The sequence below is a fragment of the Copadichromis virginalis genome, linkage group LG16 (genome assembly GCF_057382275.1).
Source record: "Copadichromis virginalis isolate Kocher_CV1m ecotype Utaka linkage group LG16, C_Virginalis_male_GT1.1, whole genome shotgun sequence".
Classification (NCBI taxonomy): Eukaryota; Metazoa; Chordata; class Actinopteri; order Cichliformes; family Cichlidae; genus Copadichromis; species Copadichromis virginalis.
The window spans coordinates 33,165,813-33,184,074 of record NC_140633.1 but is presented as its reverse complement, the minus strand read 5'-3'; the positions used below and the strand labels follow the sequence as shown (position 1 = coordinate 33,184,074).

The 18,262-nt window shown below is 39.4% G+C and overlaps 1 protein-coding gene and 1 long non-coding RNA gene across 4 annotated transcripts in view; one reads left to right on the top strand and one right to left on the bottom strand.

Moving 5' to 3' along the window:
- The first annotated feature begins 962 nt into the window (after positions 1–962).
- LOC146691156 (arginine and glutamate-rich protein 1-A-like) lies at positions 963–14,128 on the top strand. Of its 2 annotated transcripts, XM_085434445.1 has the most exons (4): positions 971–1,522; positions 7,427–7,652; positions 11,227–11,310; positions 12,831–14,128. In XM_085434445.1, the coding sequence occupies exons 1-4, from the start codon at positions 1,191–1,193 to the stop codon at positions 12,993–12,995; spliced, it is 807 nt and encodes a 268-aa protein (XP_085290571.1). In that variant the 5' UTR covers positions 971–1,190; the 3' UTR covers positions 12,996–14,128. The 2 variants fall into 2 exon arrangements, with proteins under 2 accessions (XP_085290569.1, XP_085290571.1); XM_085434443.1 differs by lacking the exon at positions 12,831–14,128 and having other exon boundaries at positions 963–1,522; positions 7,427–11,279.
- Positions 14,129–15,868: 1,740 nt separating this feature from the next.
- LOC146691155 (uncharacterized) overlaps positions 15,869–18,262 on the bottom strand; it is a 7,977-nt gene continuing 5,583 nt past the window's right edge. The window contains exons 2-4 of one of the 2 annotated variants that reach the window (XR_014915548.1): positions 17,097–17,239; positions 16,868–16,903; positions 15,869–16,726 (exon numbers count right to left, since the gene is read on the bottom strand). This is a non-coding gene — a long non-coding RNA (uncharacterized LOC146691155). The remainder of the gene's footprint in view (positions 16,727–16,867; positions 16,904–17,096; positions 17,240–18,262) is intronic. The other variant, XR_014915549.1, reaches the window with a different exon arrangement.

Here is an 18,262-nt window from a genome sequence, read left to right as displayed (position 1 = left end):
TTGAGGGGAGGTAGGCAAAACAAGAGACATGCTGTGGAAGAGAGCCATAGATTTTTATCCATTCATTATAGTCTCAGTATTTTGGATTACCTCTCTGTCAGGCTGAAGAAACCAAGCAGCATGTTGATTCAGACTGGATTCAATCAACAGAAATAACAAATTCCTTCACAGAGTAATATGGATGCAATCCAGTCAATGTCCAGTAACATGTCAGAAATTACACCACTTTTTACTTTTCACAACTTATTTGTTAGGAGGAGCAAACTAAAGCTAACTTGGTGTCTAGCAACCTATCGATACACCTGCCCTAATCAAGAGATCACTGGAGCTGAAACAGGGGCAGGAAGAAAGCGACTGATAAGCGACATAAAAATGTGTATGCATCTGACAATACAACCAGAACAACTGGAGACATACCAGATGGTACTCAGGCTGTTTTTTAAAAATACAAATACAGCTGTGTGTTGAAATGTCATCTTTATCGTTGGTGTGATGTTAAAACCACAGGCTAAATACAAATATAGATTTAACTGCCTTAACGTCACCCACTTGGTTCTAGACTCCCAGAATTGACCACACGTCAAATGTCATTAGTGAATAACAAACAAATACAAGTATACATGTTTTCATTAAGAGAAAAAAATAAAATCATGCGTTAGTTTAGAAAACTTTTTATTGAGTCTTCTAAAATCCAAAGTTCAAAATGGAATGCCAGAACTTTTCTTAAGCCTTCAATATGTGATTACTTCACTTGTGGAAAGATAAGTTTATGTATCCCAGTTATATATTTTATATAAAATGCATTTTACACTTTTTTAAAATGTATAAATTATATACAAATCATATATTCCCATTCATAAAGGACTTAAATTTGTTGAAATGTTTTGGCTGGTTTCTGGTCTTTTCAGTCTATTAGTTTGCTTTGAGCGGGAAATGCCGAAGAGCGACGGAAAATCCCGAAGCCCGCGGTGCCTGCTGGGAAAACTCATCAAACCGCCATCTTTCCTTAAAGCGAGTTAGTAGGGCAAAACAACAGCTAGTTTGAAGGGTTATTTCTCCAAAATTAACCCACTGGAGCAGCGCAACATCAGCTGTTCGTGTGAATAAGAAGCTTAAAGAGGAGCGGGCGGAGTGGAGGGCCTGATTCGGTACACATATCAGCCGTAGAATCCAGCAGTCCGCAGGGCACCATGGGCCGCTCTCGGAGCCGCAGCTCGTCCCGGTCCAAGCACTCCAAAAGCAGCAAGCACAGTAAGAAACGGAGCCGGTCCCGGTCGCGATCTCGAGACAGGGAGCGCTCCAAGAAACGCTCCAAGTCCCGAGAGTCGAAGAGGAACCGGCGCAGAGAATCCCGGTCCCGATCCCGGTCCAACACAGCGTCGTCCCGCAGAGAGAGAGCAGCCTCACCGCCGGAGCGCATCGACATCTTCGGCCGGACACTGAGCAAGAGGAACGCGCTTGATGAGAAGCAAAGGAAGGAGGAGGAGGAGAGGAAGGTGGAGATGGAGCGACAGAGGAAGATGTGGGTATATTTAATACAGAAACCGGCACGTAAACTGTTACATAACGATACTGAACCCCAGCCCGTGTTCGGCTACAAGCTAAGCTAAATGCTAGGCTAGCTGCGGTCATTTGCATGGCGATCGTTAGCTCTCTGAGCTAGTTGGCTAACGCTAACAGGCTGCAAAGGCCGCAGCGCCTGTCAGAGGAAAGCTTTACCTGTTCAGGTGGATCACACCTCTAGTTCTACCGTCATTAATTCAGATAAACATAACTATAAACTCGTATTTTAAGCATCATGATAGAATTGTGAGGTTGTTCTCACTGACCTGCAGTTTTCACTTTGGAAAAAAAAACCCTAAAAAAAAAACCCGGAATCGTGCTGGTAAAGTTGAACTAACGAAGTAATGCATGTTGGATTCTCTTTTAACGTTTAAATATGTCAAATGAGTGGCTATTGGTGTGCAGGTCTGTCAGTTAATCCTGCAGTCATAAACTTCCTGCAGCAGGCAGAGATTTGACTCTCTGACCTGCACTGAAGGTCAGATCAGTAGTGATGTTGATGCTTCAGGAGATGCTGATGCTCAGTTACCGACATGCCTAATGTTTCCATGCTGAGTGAAGAGAAAGCGATCTGTGTGGGTTTAGCTCCAGGTTCTCCACAGACATCAGGGCATCAATTTCAGTGCATAGATTCTTGAAAATCCTGCATTTAGAATGAGGATAAATCTGGCACAGTTAGTGATCTAATAACATTGAGCCCAATATTAAACCAGAGCTGAGGGTGTACTGACAACACCTGGAGTGCTCACTAATGAATGCATGCATACATACAAATGCAAATAAATAAATAAAAAACAAGGACACTGAAAGGACAAACAGCAGTGGAGTTGATGTAAATCCAGAAGAGCGAGGAGCATCACAGCCTCGTGTAAATAAAACAAAATCCCCACAATCTGCTCTAACTTGTATATAGGGCTGCTCGATTATGGCAAAAATGATAATCACCATTATTTTCACTGAAATTGAGATCTCGATTATTTGACGATATTTATTTAACCCTTTAAGACCTACCATAGAACCAAGTTCGCCAGAGCTTATATTATATTTTTACATGCTGTAGTGCCATTTTTGGGAGCATTTCAAGTTGCTATACATCAATACAACTGTTCTAGCCCATATTTTAATAATATGTATGCATTAAGTCCATAGTAACTACATTAATTGCAAAAAAGTGTAATAAACTACAAAAAAAAATTGAAAATCGTTTTTGTTTTTTTTTTTACATATATTTCTACTTGGAGAAATTTAAGAGGCTTATCCCTCAAAACTTTAAATACAAAAAAGTTGCAAAAAATAGTTTACACCAACAGGGAATTTATTTTGAGTTTCTTCACAGTTTTATTTTGGAGATACAGCAATTTTTATATACTGCAGGAAAACCAAAAAACAATCCTATGATGCAAATTTGCAAAGAAAACAGCAGGTGCATCAAAATAAACTATTTCCAGCAGTGCAATTCAAGTTCTAAGCATCCCAGAAACTATTCAGAAAAGTATCCGATTGTTAAGTGATGACGTGACGAATCCTACTTCCGGGCCGAAAGTAGTCTGCGTTTAATATGGCTTTTGTGTTGTTAACATGTTTAATAATAATAATAATAATAATAATAATAATGGATACTTTATTGATCCCCATGGGGAAATTACTTGTTTTTCTCTGCATTTGACCCATTCACTCAGTGAAGCAGTGGGCAGCCCACTAAGCAGGCGCCCGGGGAGCAGTGTGTAGGGACGGTACCTTGCTCAGGGGTACCTCAGGGTAGCCGTTAAGTGGATTCGAACCGCCGACCTTCCGATCATGGGGCGACCACTTTACCTACTGAGCTATCCCTGCCCCAATGTTAATGTTTTGTATTTTCTTCTATTTAATCTCAAAAAGTGGCACGGTGGTTAGCACCGTTGCCGCACAGCAAGAGGGTCCTGAGTTCAATTCCACCATCAGGCCGGGGTCTTTCTGTGTGGAGTTTGGATGTTCTCCCCGTGTTTGCGTGGGTTCCCTCCGGGTACTCCGGCTTCCTCCCACCGTCTAAAGACATGCAGCTTGTGGGGATAGGTTAATTGGATAATCCAAATTGCCACTAGGTGTGAATGAATGTGAGTGCGAATGGTTGTCTGTCCCTGTGTGTTGGCTCTGTGACAGACTGGCGACCTGTCCAGAGCGTACCCCGCCTCTCGCCCTATGACAGCTGTGATGGGCTCCAGCGCCCCCCGCGACCCTGAAAAGGATAAGCGGAAGCGAATGGATGGATGGATGGATGGAATCTCAAAAAGCTCCTAAAACAGTCAGTGATCACTGTTGACCTCCCTCAGCTTTTATTACCGCTAATCATTTATTTAAGCTCAGTTTTTAAAACCTTAGGATGTAACTACAGCCCAGCCCATGCAGCAGTATATGAATGACTAACCTCGTATTGTGGATGGATTATCTCAGTTGTTCTCCTGGCTGAAGTTTGGTCCTTTTACAGCATCCTGGCATGCGATTACATTTGTTCCTGACCACCGAGAACACTCACGATAACTTTTATCGAGTGGAAAAAAAGTTAGCTTGTTTATATTATGCTAACATAGCTGTGTCGCTAGCGGTCACGTAGCACATCGTTATATACCAGCTAGCCCAACTTCAGTAACCCTACAAACGTCACTGCTGTTTGGTTTTCTGTCTTCATTTATGCTGGAAGTGATAACAGAGCTGTACGTTTTAATTTGTTTCCAAAACCCCGCAGTCAGGACATGCTATATTGTATTTAGATAGAAGCTAGCGAGCTAACTTCCTGCTAACTTCTAACTCCGTTAAATTTCATAAATTCCATTTTCATGGATGCCTGGATGTTAAACTCAATTGTTACACCTGGTAGAGCAGAACGCTGATCATTTTATTAAAGATGAAAGACTTTAGACAGTTTTTCAAGTCTCAGTAATGCCATAGTGATCGTTTGATATATGGACCTGCAGCGGAGTTTAGACCCAGACACGGCTAGTGACGTCAGACTGAACAACCGGATAGAGTCAATCATGACTTATAAAAACACCAGTATAGGCTTTTAAGGCCTACAAGTAAAAAAAACTACATTTTCCGCGAAAATGACGTCACCTCCGGTTTCGGACAGGAAATGGCGGACATGCGATAGTTCGCGTTGACGTCTTTTTCAATGTGGGAAGTGTTACGAACAGCTGATCGGATCGGCAAAGCATGTTTCTGGAATATTATGTTTTTGTTCCTGCAAGCGCTTTTTATGCAATTTTTGCAAAGCTTCATGTGGAAGGAAACTGTGACCTAGGACAAGCTGATGGCATAAGATGTAAGTACATCTCCTCCGGTTTCATATGCAAAACAAATTATTGCGCTAGCTTACGCGGTTCCGGTTCTACAGGGATTTAAAGGGTTAACAATAACAATGTATTGAAAAATGACTTTAAAAAATAATATAAAATAGTGTGCAAATACTGATAACAGTGCAAATGTTTGCAATATAAGAAATAAATGAAAAATGTAAACATCTATGTTTAGTGAACTTTGCAGTGTTGCTCTGTGGTGGAGCTACGACACCGTAGCAAAGTTTACACACTATGTCTACTTGATCCAGTCTGACTCTGCGAACCCATAATGTTTCCACACCACTGAAGTTTTTTTTTTTTTTTTTTACCTCTCTTTTCAACCAACGGCAGTCACTCTCCTCTCCAAATAACTTCTGCTTAGCTTTCCGAGCTTCCCTCGGGCCCTCTTAATTGTTGTGACGGGTTTGAAATGCAGAGAGGTGCGCTCGATTTGCCACACGGAGCAGCACGAGAGTAAAGCACGAGGGAGAGGCTAATAATCGGCTCAATCATTTTTAATGATCGTTGAAAGCCCAGAGCGTAATCGAGATTAAAATTCGATTAATTGAGCAGCCCTACTTGTATAGATGAGTCGCTTTATTTTATTTTAAAGCAAAGATGCTCAGAAAAAAGTTTAAAGGCAAATTTAAAAGTACTGTTCATACAATAATAAAGTTCCAGCAGTGGGGCTTTTAACTTTCCCCTCACAGGTGTATTTTGGGGTTGAATTGTTCTTGATGATGCTCTTGCATGATTTCTATGTTGAATGAGTGTTTTTCCTCCAATAAGCACTTTGATTTCTCCTCTGGAGAGATAATTGTATTAACATATAAACTGGAGAGTGAGACATTCAGTGAAAACCTCTTGATTTATTGAATATTAACTTTACTCATTGATTATTTTATCTCACTTCAGCTGTAGCTGTACTAGTAATGAGTGTTTTTGTAGACACAAACAGCTGGACAGCTGTAGCTCTGAACATTTGGAGAGAATGTGTTTCTCTTATAGAGAATAAATGCACAGATGTTGATGCCTGCAGTTAAAACCATCTGGATTGTTTATTATTAGTTAAGGCGGGTTTCTGTTGTGCTGATTTTTATTTTTATTTTTTTGTGAGGGATTATATACAGGCATCTGCACAGGGACTCAAACCAGAAACCTTCGATTTACAGTTTGGCTCATGGTGTTAGCAGGTATGCAGGTGCTGATTCCTGCGGTTCTTCAAGCTCAGCTGCTACATCTCCATTGAAGCAGCTGGCCATCTTTTCTTTGGTCAAACACTCAGTACAAATACTGCTATAATCAGTAGTTCACAGTTGCAGTCGAAGCGAAATAAAAAGCTAAAAAACATCAACTGAAACCAAACTCAGTAAATGTCTCACCCTGTAGTCCACATGTGAACACAATGGTCCACTGAGAGGAAAAATCAAAGTTTTCATTAGTGAAAAAACAGCTATTCTTCATGTCATTAGTCTGCTCGATTAATGCAGTACTCCCACAAAAGTAAGTAATACAACTTGTTGAATTTAAGAAACACAAATGTGAGTGAAAAGTGGATACTTGGCTTTAACAGGAAGGCCTATTTTAAAGTCAAATTCTATTGATATTTAAAACTTATTTGGTTTAAACAGGATGCAGAGAGAATCAGGACGCATTGAACAACCACAAAACCTGCTGCAACAGCTAAACATCACAAACTGACTTAAACACACAGCTTAAAAAAAAAATTGAGTAACTGTGTTAACTTAATCCTCGTTACTGAAATAATCCTATTTCAGATTTTAATGAAACAGCTGTGACCGTAAATACATCCATGTTGACTGCAGCTTTTCAGGTGCGTGTCTGTGTGTGTGAGAGCCTCCAGGTAATATAACACACAGCCCACACCTGGCTTCCTGTCTGTCTGTCCCGTCTCCTTTCTCCTGCTGCCTAACAGCCACAGGGCCCATTAACCGGGCATACAAATGTAAATATAAAGGATGCTGGGCAGGGCTGGGTCCAGTTTCTGGTTTCCACAGCCTGACAGAGTGAAACCAGATCCCTGAGAGGGTGGAGAGTGTGTGTTTACATCGCTACTAATAAGTTCCTGTTCACACAAAAAGAACAGTTTAAAGAAAAGATAAACAGGAGGGCAGGTGACCTCCATCTAAATTCCACAAAGCACTCAGAAAAACAGTCTAAATTGCACCCAATCTCACATTTGAAATTAAAAATGTCCTCATTGTTGAATTATGTATATTTAAGAGCTGTTTAAAGCAGTTTAGTAAATTCTTAAATATCCATTTGAACAATAGCCTTTCTGTTAATTTTTTTTTTTACCTGATCAGCTGTGTTGTAATATTGGGTTTGGTATGGCTCGTAAAAACCACTCTCAGGTATGATGAATTAAAAACTGGTTGGTTAGCTTTGGGTAAATACAGACTAAGCTTTTATTTTGAGATATTTCAAAGCGGTTCGGTGTGGTTTATTTGATTAGCAATTAAATAGTTCTCCGTTTTAAAACCGAAACACGAATTAGCGACATGCTAACCTTTTGTTCTTTCCTTTAGCCGGCAGCAGGAGATTGAGGAGAAGCTGATCGAGGAGGAGACGGCGCGGCGAGTTGAGGAGCTCGTGGCCAAACGTGTGGAGGAGGAGCTCGAGAAGCGGAAAGACGAGATTGAGCGGGAAGTGCTGCGACGCGTCGAGGAGGCGAAGCGCATCATGGAGCGGCAGCTGCTGGAAGAGCTGGAGCGGCAGCGGCAAGCCGAGCTGGCGGCACAGAAGGCCAGAGAGGTAACGCTCGGTCGTTTGGAACGCAGCCCCTCCCTTACCCCTACACCACCCCGTACCCAAACCCCTTCAGCTCCCTTCACCTCTCAGTTTCCCACTCTGACTGGGTCTTTGGTCTTTTATTTTAACTGTTTAAAGTGTAACCCAGCCATGGCACAAGTTTCACACAGTTGGATGCAGCTGTGCTCAAGGGAAGTGGCAGCTTTCAGAATAAAAGGAAAAGGGAGTACCTTGGCTTCAGATACTAAAGCAAATCAATATATCCAAGGGTATAATGAATGTTCTTCATTGGTGTAAATTACTGAAGTAATAATAACAGCAGTGACGAGAATAATAACGAAATTCCTGTCATTCACTTTTTTTTTTTTTTTTTTTTTTTTTTTTTTTTGCAGTAGTTGCATTTCAGCTCAGTGTGGGAGTCTTTCAGGCTGTTAGCTTAGTTTCTCTTTTCATTAGTCAGTGAGTGGACCTCTCATAGTGAAAAACCATCCAATGGGTTTTAAATCGAAACAAACTACCATGTTACCTCAACTCTCCAGCTGTTTATCCAAAAAATTTCACTTATTCCTGAAATCATGGGTAAGGTGATATGTTTTTACACATTCGAGTATTTGAAAAATTATATTGTTTATGTGTTTATCTTGTGTCTACCCTGAGTTTGGTAGGATGTAACGTGCTACAGTTAAAAGGTTAAAAGTTGACATTTTATTTCTGTTTAAAAAAAATTATAATTTAAAAGAGATTAGAGGATAGCAGTGCATTTCTAACTTGCTGGTGAGAGTTTTGCCATGGCGGGTTTCAAAACAATATTCATTTCTTTTCTGGTTTACTCAAATTTCTTAGTTTTGTATTTAAGGTATATATATATATATATATTTTCTTTTAAATTTAAAGATTAAACTTTACCAACTAGATTGCTGCCTGTCAGTGGTTATTTTAGGGTTTCTTTTGTTTTTTAAGGCTTTTTAAAAACATAAAAAATATACTATGCAATTATTACAAGTCTGACATTGTAACTGCCATTATTAGGGTGGATTTTTTTTTTTCTTTCCCGGGCCCCAAAACAAATTTTTCTGAATCTAACAATCGAAACCGTGATATAAAATATTCAAGGCGAAAACAAAACTTATAGAGGCAGTTACATAAGTCCTGTCTCACTGCTGGAATATTTATTAAACTGAAAGTTTTTTTTCTTCCGACTTTTATCAGAATAAGTAAACGTAAGATTTACAGACGTTCTATCTGCGAATCTTACGTTCAATTATTATCAGGGAAATCTTCAGTGGTGTGAAACGTGTTATTTAACTTGTTTCTGTGCATAGTCAAGGTATAGACCATGACTTTTTAATAAGTGGAAGAGAGACTTCTGGATTATTCACTTAATCAGCCAGGGATCTGAACTGATTTAGTTATTCATTTTAAAAAAAGCCCACAGGTTTCTAATTGAATAATGAATAGCTAATTTGTTTGAATACAGGTAATTAGTCTTTTGAATTCAGTATTTCACAGTGCAGTTTTTATTTATTTATATTATGTAATCTTTAGCTCTACAGATGTTTTTGTTAATTTAAGTGTGAGTATTTTTATTCCAAATTTTACCTTGTTGAGATGTTTGTCATTGTATTGCACTTTAGGCTATTAGGCTAGGCTGTGTTTAACTTCATTTAGCTGATAAAGCTGGATTTTTCCAACTCTTGGGATTAAGTGTATTATTTTAATACATACAGACTTATTTTAAATTACCTGAACTTAACTTGTCTTAACTTATCTGAACTTACCTCAAGTTAACTTATCCAAAGCTTAACTTCTAGAACACAGCTGAGCTGAACTTATTGCAACTTACTGCACAGTAACTTACTTTTACTCATTATACTTGATAATAATTTGTGTGAAACTACTTGAATTTAAGTTCAGATTAGTTAAATTGGCTTTAATTCTTAACTTAGCATAAGATGAGTTTAGATAGTTTCAGCTTATTAGTTGGAGCTTATCTTGATTTAGGCTAAACTAATCATTTCAGGTATCTGAACCACTACATGGTTGTTACTATATACACATACCAATTGTTTTGGTTGTTTTAGTTTGGTACTTGTGTGACATTGTTTGGTTCATTTGGTATTCCTGCTCATGTTTTAACTATCAAAATGTTTTGCTTTAAAACCTGATTTGTGCTGTGAATTTGTTGAATTTTGGAAGGTAATAAGCAGATTAATGTCGTTAGTCTTCAGTTGGTAATAGCCTGTATACCTGATGAAGGTCAGATGGACAAAAACATTGTAATTTAATTTGTTTTCCAGCAAAAAGTGAGAGTTTGCACAGGAAAGATGCTAGGACATCTGCTAAGTAAGGTCTTCTGGGGTCTTGCCTTTAACTTTATTCAAACTGATTTCTTTTCAGATGCTTAGTCGCCCTAAAGGTTCCTTTTTAAACTAAGAACAAACAACCCTGGCTCCCCTCCCTGGGCACTATTAAGAAAAATGGCGTTTGTTTACATCACAGTATTGTGAATGAGCGGTCCAGCTAAAGCGCAGCGGCCATTGACTCGGGACTAATAGGCTAAGAAATGTACCCCCCAACTCTTTGTTTACCCTCAGGACTAGGAAGAAAGGTCAGCGATGTGTAGAAATGTTCATCACGTCTGTTTTAATCCACCTCACCTGCTCTTTAACTCTTTGGGGGAGGGGAACATTACAGGGACGCTTCATTTCCTGTTTCCTGTCCTGACAGGTTAATCCCCTCTCACCTGTGTCACCTGTTGATGATTTTTGTGGAGCTTTTGGAACAAAATGTGTTGATTTATTTTTGTGCTGACAACTTGCTTCTCCTGTAGGCTCAGTTTGGAAATGTGTTTGTGCTGTTTTTTTTGTTAATTTTTTGGAAACACCACCTTCCTAACTAGCATTGACCTGCAACCTTTCAGCTCAGCCGTGACCCGCGTCCTGTACTGTAAGTGTACCGTGGGCGGGTCCACTTCGAACACACACACACTCTCTCTCTCTCACACACACACACACACTTACATACTTGCACAAACACACACCTGCACACAAACACAGACAAACATCTTTGTACTGCACTCCTTCACCGCGGCTGCAGGCTAAGCCGTAAACTGATCAGTAATAAAGAGGAATGGCGCCGTATGGCAGAAACCCCCATATCTACCTACCCACACCAGGAGCGCTCCTGTCTCTGCAGGGGCCACACAGTCCGGACGAGACAGTAAATATTCAACCGTTTAACGCTTTCACCAGTTGTGTAGGTACACAGGAAAATGGTATACGTGCATTGGTGAGCCAAAACTATTCCCTCCTTTATTTTTCTCTTGCTTATAAACATGTTAAAAAGCAGCAGCAGCTTTGATTGTCTGTCTTTTTTATATATGTCTTCTATTGATGAGTGTAATCATGCAGCACTAGGTGTGTGTTAGTCTTTAATTTTTCTCTAGGCAGCATTAGAGGGATTTTTAAAAATGTGTGAGAGGCTGAACAAACTTGTCGTGAGTGTGTGAGTGAGCGCGTGCGTGCGTGCCTTTTGTGGCCTGTTCGTGCGCTAACATATCATCGTGTTGCTTGTTTAGGAAGAAGAAAAATCGAAGCGGGAGGAGCTGGAAAAAATCCTGGAGGAGAATAACCGCAAGATCGCAGAGGCTCAGGCCAAACTGGTACGCCAAAATGGACACACAACTATCTGTCGTTAGCATCCACTGAGCAGTGTGTTCTCACCATCAGCAATAATTTTACATTATCAACACATAAAAGTTAACGCAACTTAAAAATAAGGCAAAACTATTTAGCTTACTATTTAGATTACTCATTTAGGGTTTGTGAATAAAATATTCAGCTCGCACTAGACACTGAAAACTGTTTGATTATCGTGATGAATCTTCTCTTATTCAGAGAGAGATCTCTTTGAGTTAAAATACAAAAATTTCCAATTTGTCATCAACATGCAAAATTCTGCAATTTGGAAAAACGTTTAACGTTCTAATTATGCTAACAAGAAAATGGCTTTCTTTGGCCACGATACTGGGCTGTATAAACAGGTATCGATAAAATAAATTGTGAAATTTCAAATCAAAGTAATGTTCAAAACCCCCCCAGAGAAGTGTATGTTCTAGAAATCCTTGCACTGTTGAGTCGTTGCATATTTACATGCAAGAACATAGTTTAAACATTATTTGGTTTTGATGAAGGGACCCCGGGTCAGAAAGAGGTCTAGTGGTTAATTCAAAGACTGAAGTTGGATTGAAAAATTGGATTGATTTGAGAAACTGACATTCATCAGCTTTTAATGTCGTGACTACATCTTTAATCCAAAAATCAGGACGGATTGAGACCTTAAGGCTTTTTGCTGTGACATTACTGGGTATGGCAACACTCCACTGGCAGGAAACAGTGTCTACGCAGTGGCTTTGAGTTGATGGTTATCAGCCATGGAAACGGATCTGCAAATAAGTGGGACAGGGAAAAAATAAATTCTGCAGTTTTGTTTATTTGAATCAGGGTCAAACTATAGAAAACCAGCATTCCTGTAATACTTCAAAAACCAAAATGAATGTTTAAGAAGAAAAAAAAAAATTAGGACCAATCAAAATTGTGTATTGTGGTTTTTTGTTTGTTTTTTTTATTTTGCTTTTACAAGGGAGCCGTAGAACAAGTTACACAGTACAATAATGCTTCTATGATGGTGACGAGAAATAAATCTAATTACATAATCTAAAAGTAAAATCACGTGTTGTCTAAATCTCAGTCGTATTTACTATTTAAATTGAATGGAATCGATTTTAACAACTCAATCTAACGAGTACGTGTTTATTGTTTAATAAAATTGATACGGAATTAATTAATTAATTAATTTCATTGTTTAAGTGTAATAGAAAAATAAATAAATAATTTATTATTATATTATAGCAGAATAAATAAATAATCAGCTAAATCTAACAGAATAACTTTTATTGCCTAAATTTAATGAAGTAATTTTACTGCTACTTACTACTACTATTTGTTAGTATGGGGGGAAAAAATACAAACACCTGTTGTAGTTCCTTCAGCAGCAATATTCTGGGAAACACGGCACATTTAAGGAGCTTCATTTACTTGGATTTACTTGACCTGGTGGTAAGTGTAATCATGGCCTTACGTGACCCCGCCCCCTGATTCCTTTTTTGTGTCTGTCCCACAGGCTGAGGATCAGTTGCGTATTGTGGAAGAGCAGAGAAAGATCCACGAGGAGCGCATGAAGCTGGAGCAGGACCGGCAGAAGCAGCAGAAGGAGGAGCAGAAAATCATCCTCGGCAAGGGCAAGTCCAGGCCCAAGCTCTCCTTCACCCTGAAGGCCACAGAATAAGACTGCTCCCCCTTCGTCCGCAAGTCATCCCCCTCCCCCATCCAGCTCCTTTCTCCTCCTCCTCCTCATCATTCAGCCCCACTCCTCCTCCTCTGTGGAACGCTCGCTTCGTTTTGGAAGTGCTGAAAGAAGGGGGGGCGCAACCAGCGTGTTAACTCGCTCCCTCCCAGCTTTGAAGAGGAGGCAGCTCTTCACCCTAGGACCATCGCCCCCTCCTCCTCATCCTCACCCTGCTGCACAGATGACTCTTGTGCTTCTGGGTTGTTTTTGTTTGTTTGTTTTGGTTTTTTTTTTTTTTTTTTTTTCTTTTTTTTTAGAAAACTTGAACTTTTTTTGATGTAGATGCTCTAACGTGTCCCTCGCCCTGCCACCCGGTTAAGTCTTAACTCTCGTGCTCTTCTTACGGCCTGAAAGGCAGACCTGATAGGCATCTGACTGTCTAGCTCGGCTCGGCTCATGTGCAGCATGGGAGTCGGCCTGTGGGTTTCCTGTTTGCAGACTCTGTGGTTACCAAATCACAGACTTTAAAAAGCACAGCAAACTTCCCGTCCAGCTCGCCCTCCATTTTAAAAATCCTGCTCCTCTTCTTCTGTGGCTCTGCTTCAGCTCCGCCTGCCGTATGCATTTTGGCTTTTAAATGTTGTCCTAAGAGGAACAATTTAAAAAAAAGAAATAGAAATGAGGTGAACCCGCCGCTCGACTCCCAGACTGCCCATGATCGAACTGCCGGAACCTCCTGCAGGAAACTGAGGAGAGATGGCATTTTCCTGTCTGATGTAATATCATGTGCTGCATCTCCCTCCTCACTCCGAGTTAAAGATAAAAATGTGTAGGAGACAAAAAGCCACAGTCTGTGTTCTGTCCCTCAGTCATGTGCTAGTAAATTAACGGGCGAGGTAAGTGTTGATTCGTAGAGGACTGATTCGCACAAGTTCAGGTAAGACGAGGATTGAGGTCAGCGCGAGCGTGGATGTGTTTTAAGTGTGTGTGAATGTGAGTGTGTGTGCGTGTGGCTGACCTCAGGTGGGTATATAAAGACTTTTTGTTATGTTGTGGCATTTTGAATTTGTCATGTAATTTCCCCCCAATTGTCAAGGGACTGAACAGATCAATAAATCCATTGAATGCCTACACTGACCCGTGTGATGCTTTCCTGAGCTTCTATCTTATTTAATTCAGCCCTTCACAGTTTCATCTTTAATCAGGTAGCCCGATCAGTGACAAATTTTAATGGCGCCGTTGGCGCCACTTTGGAAATTTATTTATTTTTTTCTCAGCGGTCCATTTTCTCCTCTCGAGTCAATACATCACTGTCAGGTTAACCAAATCCCTGTAACAACATTGCCTAATTAGTTGGCAGCTGCAATTTGAGATTTTTCTGCAGCTGCTGGTTTGTTTCCAGCTCGTAACGGCAAGTGAGGTCGCTGCAAGCCGACCGTTCGCTAGATTACAGAGGATGACAAATGACCTCGGCAAACCCGCATTTCAATGCAGCTCAAACCCAACTCTAATGAATCCAATCGAAACTGTCAACCTGCGTTTGAGGGTGTAAGTGAAGCGGTGACGGATGGTGATATTAATGTGGCGAGTTACTAAACTCGGGTCACCAGGCTGAGCTCTGCTAATCGGAGGAACAACCCAAAATGCTGCGGTCCATTTTAAAACGGGCAAACCCAAAGTGCTTTCTGCTGAATGGAGATGGACCAGCAATATAAGCATAAAACCAAAGAGCAAAGCTTTACTTAAAATAAATTTAAAAAAAAAAAAAAAAAAACAGCTGAAGGAAAAATGTAACCCAAAACTTGACAGTATATACAAGAAGACCACATTTTTCTTTATTTTACTCTAGAAATGTTTAATATATTTGGAAATGTTTGGATTTCACATAGTACCATAAAACCAGAAAAACACCTGAACAATATAACATGCAAATAAAAAAAATTAAAAATAAATTAATAAAACTACTTTTTTTTTATGATGAATGTCAGTTTAAAGCTTTAATATAATACTAAAATAGGTTTTATTTATTTATCTTTAATTATTATGGCACAGGAAAGCTGGGAGACCGAAAGCAATGGAGTAGACTGCAAATAACCCAGAGCAGATTCAAACTGCTTATCCTGGTGAACCTACTTGAATGTTTAATATTTTTAACAAGAAGCACTGAGATTTCACAGGATATAATAAACTTTTTCCGTGTTTAAGCTTAGTCTTGCTAGCTAACACAATCTGGAAAAAATGTTTGTTAGTAAATTATTTTTATATTATTTAATTCGTTTTGAATGTCTGGTTAGGTTTGGGCACTAAAGCTAATTACTAAGAAAAAGATGGTGAAATAAGTGAAATAAGTTAGCTTTTGATAGCGTTCACTGTAGCTTAGCTAAAATGACCATTTTCCCTCTTTAAAAAAAAGATTCATTTTATTGCTGAAACAATTTTGTGATTCAGTTCTATATCGCATAAATGGTACTAAACAAAGAACGAAATATTGCTAAATTAGCTTAGTGAACAGTAACCTAGCCGACCTTAATTGCCTCTATTAGGAGTTTTACCTGATTTTACATAAATAATTTATTTATTATTTCCTTTGTGCCTGTCCTTGTGTTTGTGGGGTTTTTTTTTTTTTTTTTTTTAATGAGTACATGGGCTGTTATATTCATGTTCATTTTAATTTGGTTTATATGGCCGAGGATACTCTTTGGAAACAAATGTCGCATTGGTTGCTATTTTCTAAATAACTTGGCTAGGTTAGCTAGTAATAGCTGTAGCTATAGCCTTGTTGATTTTTTTCCCGCACTTTAAAAGTGCTGCTTCTGTGCTTTTCTTTTTTTTTTTTTTTCAAAAAGAATAAAAATAAATGTTTTAAAGAAATTAGCACCAGTAGCTTAAGATGGCCTAGATTAGCTAAATTATCATTTAAACTTTAAATTGGGAGTTCATTTGTTTCAGTTTACCTCCTTTCAAACTAATAAAGCTCAAATCACAAGTCAGTCTGAGAATTAAATATGTAGGTTTAGTTTTAAATTAGTAAAAAAAAAATTTAAATGTTGAGGTTATGGACAGTTACATTGACTTGCTGTTTATTTACACATGTTATGCAGTTTGAATTATTTTAGCATGGTCAATGCACATTACATATATTTTGACAATAAGCGTTCATTTCTCAAAGTAAATCGGGAACTAGAAAAGGTGCTGTGAGTGTAAATGTCAGAGGTAAATAACTACTGTGTTTAAACATGTAAACCACCTTCAGACCTCACCCAAGTGTCTGCAGGCAGAACAAAGCAGCGCCATTAGGGCTCCACGGCTTTTATAGAGGCACTAAATAAAATTATTAAAACATGAATGGATGAAAGCTTAATTTAAGCCTTCAGTTTAAATGTAATAATATTTACAGAGCGGTGAGAATAGCTCATATGATTCAAACCGAAACCAAGCCTGCAGGTGCAGGTTACAACTTACTTTGTTATTTTTGTTAATGCTCTCCAAGCGGTGCACAGAACCAGAGCTAAATAAAATATTGGTTCATTTATTCATACTGTGACTTCCTGCCGGAGTCAGGCGGTCCCTCTGAGTCTGGAGCCACACGTCGGTGAGACTGTCACAGAAGCTGCGAAAACATCCACCGCCCGACCCGGGTGCCCGGCGGACCCACAGCCCGCGGCGGTGCGCTCCTCTGCGGGCTGAGCGCTGCTGCGTGTCCCGCTGCAGCTGACCGGAGCCCGGACCTGCTGGAGCAAGTTTAGGGTGTAAAAACACAACTGAGCCTTAGTAGAGTTCCTTAAAACACAGTGAAACGAGGGAGTTTTTAAACGACAGTGTGTTTTCATAGTTTTTGGATAAGAGACACATCCCGCACTGTTTCCTTTTACCTGGAATGAACTTATTTCCTCTTCCTCCTCACCTGTCTGCAAGAAAGTAAAGGTGTGCAAGAAAAAAAAGGTGTTTTTAAACTTGAATTTCTCTTGAACCGAACTTACACGAAACTTAAAACCACTTTTATTTCCACAAACTTGAATGAAATTAAGTTTCCACGCAACTCCCTACATCTTTTAACTGCTGAAAAAAACAGAGGTGAGTTTAAATCCTGTGCAGACTGACCTCCTGTTTCTAAGTGTCAGACAGTCACTGGTAAGTGCGTGCGTGTGTTTTACGCTTGTTTTGGCTGATCTTTGCGCACAGATGCTTTCGTGGCCCGACGGCTTCAGGAAGAGCTTTTAAGACTGGCAGAAGCTTCCTCTGTCCTGATTCAAACAGAAACAATTAGAAACATCAATAAAAACAAATAGTGGGGATTAAAGGCTGCTCATGAGGACTTTCAGGTGAGAAAAGGATTTTTTTTTTCCTGTAGGTTTGTCACAGACTAGAGGTGCAGCAGCAATAATACAGTAAAGCATATTTAGAGCTGTGCCCATCCGGCATCTAAATTCAATTAAAGTGAAGCTCTGACAATAAACATCCAGCTTCGAATGCAGCTCTGTGTGTTGATTCCGGGCCGGCAGAGGAGAGGGGAGGACGGGGGGACTCCTCAATTATCTCCCGGGTGAAGATCCGCAAAACAAACACCCGCAATCCACTTTAAAACCGCAGATAGCGTGAAGTGTGAGAGAGTGTGAAAACTTCACAGAGCGGAGTGCTCATTAAATTAGAAGCTGTTTACCAAAAGTCAGCAGGTGTGACTGTTTCATTTCAATAAACAGATAAAACAGTAATAATAATGTTTGTAGAGTTAATTGAACGAAGGCTGAGCATGTTTGACGGCTGGAAAATATTATTTATTACAGGAAAGGAGTCCTAGGACACAGCAGAACTAATTTTTATCCCCTGAAAATGTTTATTTAAAGGTGTGAATGTGTGTAAATTTAATTTACTGGGCAACACACAGGCGGGAAATAATGTTTTTAGAAGTAATTATGCAAAGTCTGAGCATATTAAATATTTTTATTAAAGGGGGAAGTCCTGAAACAGAGAAATAAACTGGTTTGGGGCCTCTAAAGACGTTTCAAAATGGTTAAATGTTTGTAATCTCAATAAAAGGGGAATAAACGGGTAAAAAGTCTCGTTTTTATTATTTAAACCAACTGTGAGAATGTCAGAAGGCTGGAATTTTTATTTATTAAAGGGGAAAAACTTTAATCCTGTAAAACCCTTTTTTTTTTCATAAAAGTGCGAATGTGTTTCATGTCAATATACAGGTATGAGATAAAATATAAAAAGTGAATTAGACAAAGTGTGGGCATGTTAACAGTCTCTAAAATGTCTCCATT